This window comes from Charadrius vociferus, unplaced genomic scaffold (assembly GCF_000708025.1).
Source record: "Charadrius vociferus isolate BGI_N301 unplaced genomic scaffold, ASM70802v2 scaffold365, whole genome shotgun sequence".
NCBI lineage: Eukaryota > Metazoa > Chordata > Aves > Charadriiformes > Charadriidae > Charadrius > Charadrius vociferus.
Genome location: NW_009648559.1, coordinates 143,599 through 147,539, shown reverse-complemented (window position 1 = coordinate 147,539; position 3,941 = coordinate 143,599). Strand labels below are relative to the sequence as shown.

At 47.5% G+C, this 3,941-nt stretch overlaps 1 protein-coding gene across 1 annotated transcript in view; it reads right to left on the bottom strand.

The window, feature by feature from the left end:
- WDR93 (WD repeat domain 93) overlaps nt 1–3,426 on the bottom strand; it is a 10,897-nt gene extending 7,471 nt beyond the window's left edge. The window contains 5 exon segments of the mRNA XM_009886151.1: nt 192–313; nt 1,185–1,263; nt 1,500–1,564; nt 2,194–2,389; nt 3,160–3,426. Coding sequence (XP_009884453.1) covers nt 192–313; nt 1,185–1,263; nt 1,500–1,564; nt 2,194–2,389; nt 3,160–3,426 — 729 coding nt within the window.
- Nucleotides 3,427–3,941: the final 515 nt, after the last annotated feature.

Genomic DNA, 3,941 nt, shown 5'->3' with positions numbered 1-3,941 from the left:
GCAAGGGAACCTCACTGGAAAGCCTGTCTTGGGCGAGTAAACATGTCCCAATAACAAAAAGGCCTTGTGAAATGTGGGATGGGCAGCTGTAGAGACATATACTCCATCCCCCTGGGCCAACAGACTTGTTCAGCCTGTATCTACAGGGTATAAGAAAAAACATCACAGTGGGAGATGGAACTGTTTTGTACCGCAGATGTCCAGCTTGACCTCCTCTCCCTGCAAGCTTCTGCAGCTCCTGGGTTCTTTTCCATCTCGTTCAGCCAGGAATCCTTAGGCAATCGGTAAACCTCCAGCCAAGCTTTTGTGTTGTCTGCATTGGGAAACCACGTTGAGCAATTGGAAATGCAGAGAAAAGGTCTTTCAAGCAAGCAGCCTCTGTTATCTTAGATCCTTAAAACAAGATTTGGGTATTTTTTGAAATATAAAATCCCTGTGAACTCCATGCAGCCCACCTCTCCTCCCACTTAAGGCTTGACATGCTTGATTGAGACTGACATCTCAGCCTCCAGCACAAGTTCTCAAGGTCCCACATCCACCAAAGAAATTCCATGAAGTGACTCAGTGAAAGAATTTGACTTGTAGCCTCTGAGGTAAAGTCGAAAGTGACACATGGTCTCACACTGGTTCTCTGTGGATACTACATATCTCATTCTCAGCATATGTCCAGGCAGATTCCACCGAACATCGGTCCAGAAAATCTGCTAGCAGCAAATGTGTTGACAAAGGCAGCTGCCATGAAACAGAAGCAAGTTGCAGCAAGGCGTTTGTTGTAGTGTTTTTAGACTGTCTCTATGCTATCTGGCTTATGTCTGCAGAGAAAATTCTTCAGGTCTGCATCTTTCCAGTGTAGAAATGAGCCATAGCAAACCAGAGGAAGAACTGAGTTTGGTACTTCTGGAGAGGAGAGGGAAACCTGCTTTCACTGAGCCTTCTGGGAGCTGGGAACTGCACTGACCAGTTCTAGATAGCTCACTTTTGAGATCAGCACTCATCCACACCGGGCCTTTTGGAGAGGACAGGGAGTGGCAGGAGCATTTCTCTAAGTTGGAGGAGGGACTGGGAGGGTTAGGAACAGGATCCCTGGGAACCCAGAACACTTGGAGCATTTTAAAAGCATTGCTGGTAGCCCTTCTGCTAGAACACAACAGCCATCACCCAACACACCGTGTTCCTGCACTTGCCTTGCAGCAGGACTCCTGCGTAATCACCTCCTGGGGAGAGCACCACCTCCACACTAGTACTTCGCTTGCTGATATCCTCCTGCCAAAGAAAAACAGGCTGGCATCAAATCACAGATTCAGAGAGCTCTGTGGACTTACACAGTTCTCAACAGGGTGAAGGCCAGACAGATTGTTGGAAGAACAGGAATAAATATTGGGCAGCACTCTTGGAGTGCTGCTGCCCATGACAAAAACTCCTGAGGGCAATTAGTACTCCTCATGATTGATTACTTACCAGTCCATGCCCAGTGTCTATGGAATTAACTCAGTACTTACCATTTCATTTAGGATTTTAATGAGTAGGAAGTTTTCCTTGTGAAAGCAGAAGAGCCAGACAAGCCCTGGAATAAAAATACAAATGTAACAGTAGTAGGAAGAGAAAAGTGAACAGATGGTAGCCATGCTCTTGGGAGATGGCTGTTACAACATGTGTAGGAGAGTGAACAGGGCTATGTTTTTTCCTGGGCTGAAGGAAGAATATCCCACTGCATCCAGCACTAAACTTTTGCTGGCTTCCTTATGCCAGCACCAGCAAACGCTCGATTGTACATAGAGATGGACAAGCCAGTTTCAAAAGTATCTCCACCAGAATTGATAGGTTTCAGATGAATCCACAAACTAACCTATTTACCACAGGGCTATGCAATTACAGATGCTGAAACAAAGCATAGGCAGGAGGTCATACCTAGCAATGGTTCTTTCTGTCTGGCCCAAGGTGTTCCTAAAATTGACTGCACTTCACTCTCAGCTCTGCACCTGCCTTTGCTGCTCCAGAGAGGACACCAAACCCACACCCTCTACTAATCACAAGGCCCTAGGGCCACTCTATCACCCTGCAACCTGTTATCTAACGCCCTCTTTGCAGGGCTTTCTAGGAAACTTGTCAGCTATTCTAATATTCCTCTTCCATAATGCAGCTCCAGAGCACAGCCACCCCCAGCTGGGTCAAGGAAATCCATGTCACACTAACCCATTTCATCCACAGCAAGCAGGACATGGCATTCATTCCCCAAATCTGAAGCATGGATGGCACAAATCTCCGTCTTGACTGCATCCCAGGCACAGACTTCCGTACAGTCAGACACCTTGAAGGCAGCCAGACCCACGGAGAGACCAACAAAGATGTATTTTCCAGACACTGCAAGGCAATTGGCACTTCCAGTTACCTGCCAAGAAAGGGAAAAGATGAGTGTACCCAACTGCTTCCCCAGTGGAGGATACATCAGCCACACTAGCGATATACTCCTAGCCTTTTACCAACAGAAAATGCTGATTTATTCTACAAGGGAAAAATGTTTGCATGAGCTTTCCTCAGAAGAGCAGAGGAGGGGCTCTCATCTCTGTCACAGAGATCGTTCTGTGTTGAGAATGAGAAAGTTTGCTCCCACCTTTCCCCTTCGGATAAACAGAAGGGGCTTTAAAGGCCAAGAACTCAGTAGCAGTCAGCCCTCCCGCCGCTAATGCAGAGCTGTGACTGGATGCTGAGCTCCTCTGGGTAATCGCAGAACACCAGCAGACACCAGCGTATCCTCCTGGATACCTCCATGTAACGATGGGGAATGCAGCACTGCCCTTCTGCTCACAACGCTCCCATTAGGGTATTCACCATAACACAGAGCTGAGTTTGCCCATTTATATGCTACTGACTAATTACCTTCTCCTTGGCTAACAAGGGTGGAGCCAGCCTGAGAAGCAGAAGGTGAATTTAGGGCTGTTTAATATCTGCTTCTCTCTTTTCAGAGAGGTGTGATAGATGGGTGGGAAGCAGAACCTGTCAGACAAGTTTAGAAGCTGCAGCCTTTTGAAGTGAATCAGTGAGATGGTGGTGGATTCTGAGGAAGGCGATGAACAGAAGAAGTAAAATTAACTGAATGGGTATTCTCGAGAAAAACTGCTACGGTGATTAACGCTCTCTCTGCTGTGAGGGGCTTTGTACCTGGAATTCAGCTGTAGGAAAGAATTTGGTGGGCTGGATCTTTAGTTTTTGTGCTTCTCGGAGCATCTCCCTTCTTTCGATGATTTCCATAGCATTCTCAAAAACCGTCATCACCAGTTTGTTGACCATCCTGAAGGGCTGAGGCAAAGCATCACGCTTTCGATCTGGATCCTGCAGGAAGAAATCTTCCTCATCATCCTTTAGCCAGTCCTCTTCCTCAGATGGTGGAGGAATCTCCAGGGGATGTTTTCGGATATACACAGCCATGGTTCTGCCCTCCCAGATGCAAAACACACCACAGATGCAGGAACCACAGCAGATGCAGAAGAACGAAGAATCGTGCAGTATCTACTTTCATGAGGTAATGGGGGAAAAGAAAAAGATGATTAACAAACTCTAAGAGGGAGGGGGGTGTTTCCTTTCGGTATAGATAGCCAGAGCAGCCCTGTTCTATATAGCTCATTTCTACTTGCTGCTTCGTCTATGTTACTCGGGGGTTTTGTCCTGCCCTGAGAATATCAGTCCCACAGACAACTGTAGGCTGCCAGCAGAGTAAGGGGGTGTAAAAGCTTTGCCACGAGGGAATTACGACAAGGCAGTCAAAAATATTACCTTGTTCTTCACTAAGAGACTTATCCGGCCCGGATGGAATCCCAACAACTACTTTGGAAAGCAGGTGATTTCACTGGAAGTGATAAACTTCATTTCCAAGCCACCGGCTGCTTTCTGAGCTTCCCCCTCTGCGGCGGGGCCGGGCCGGGCCCACCTCCGCCGCCCTCACC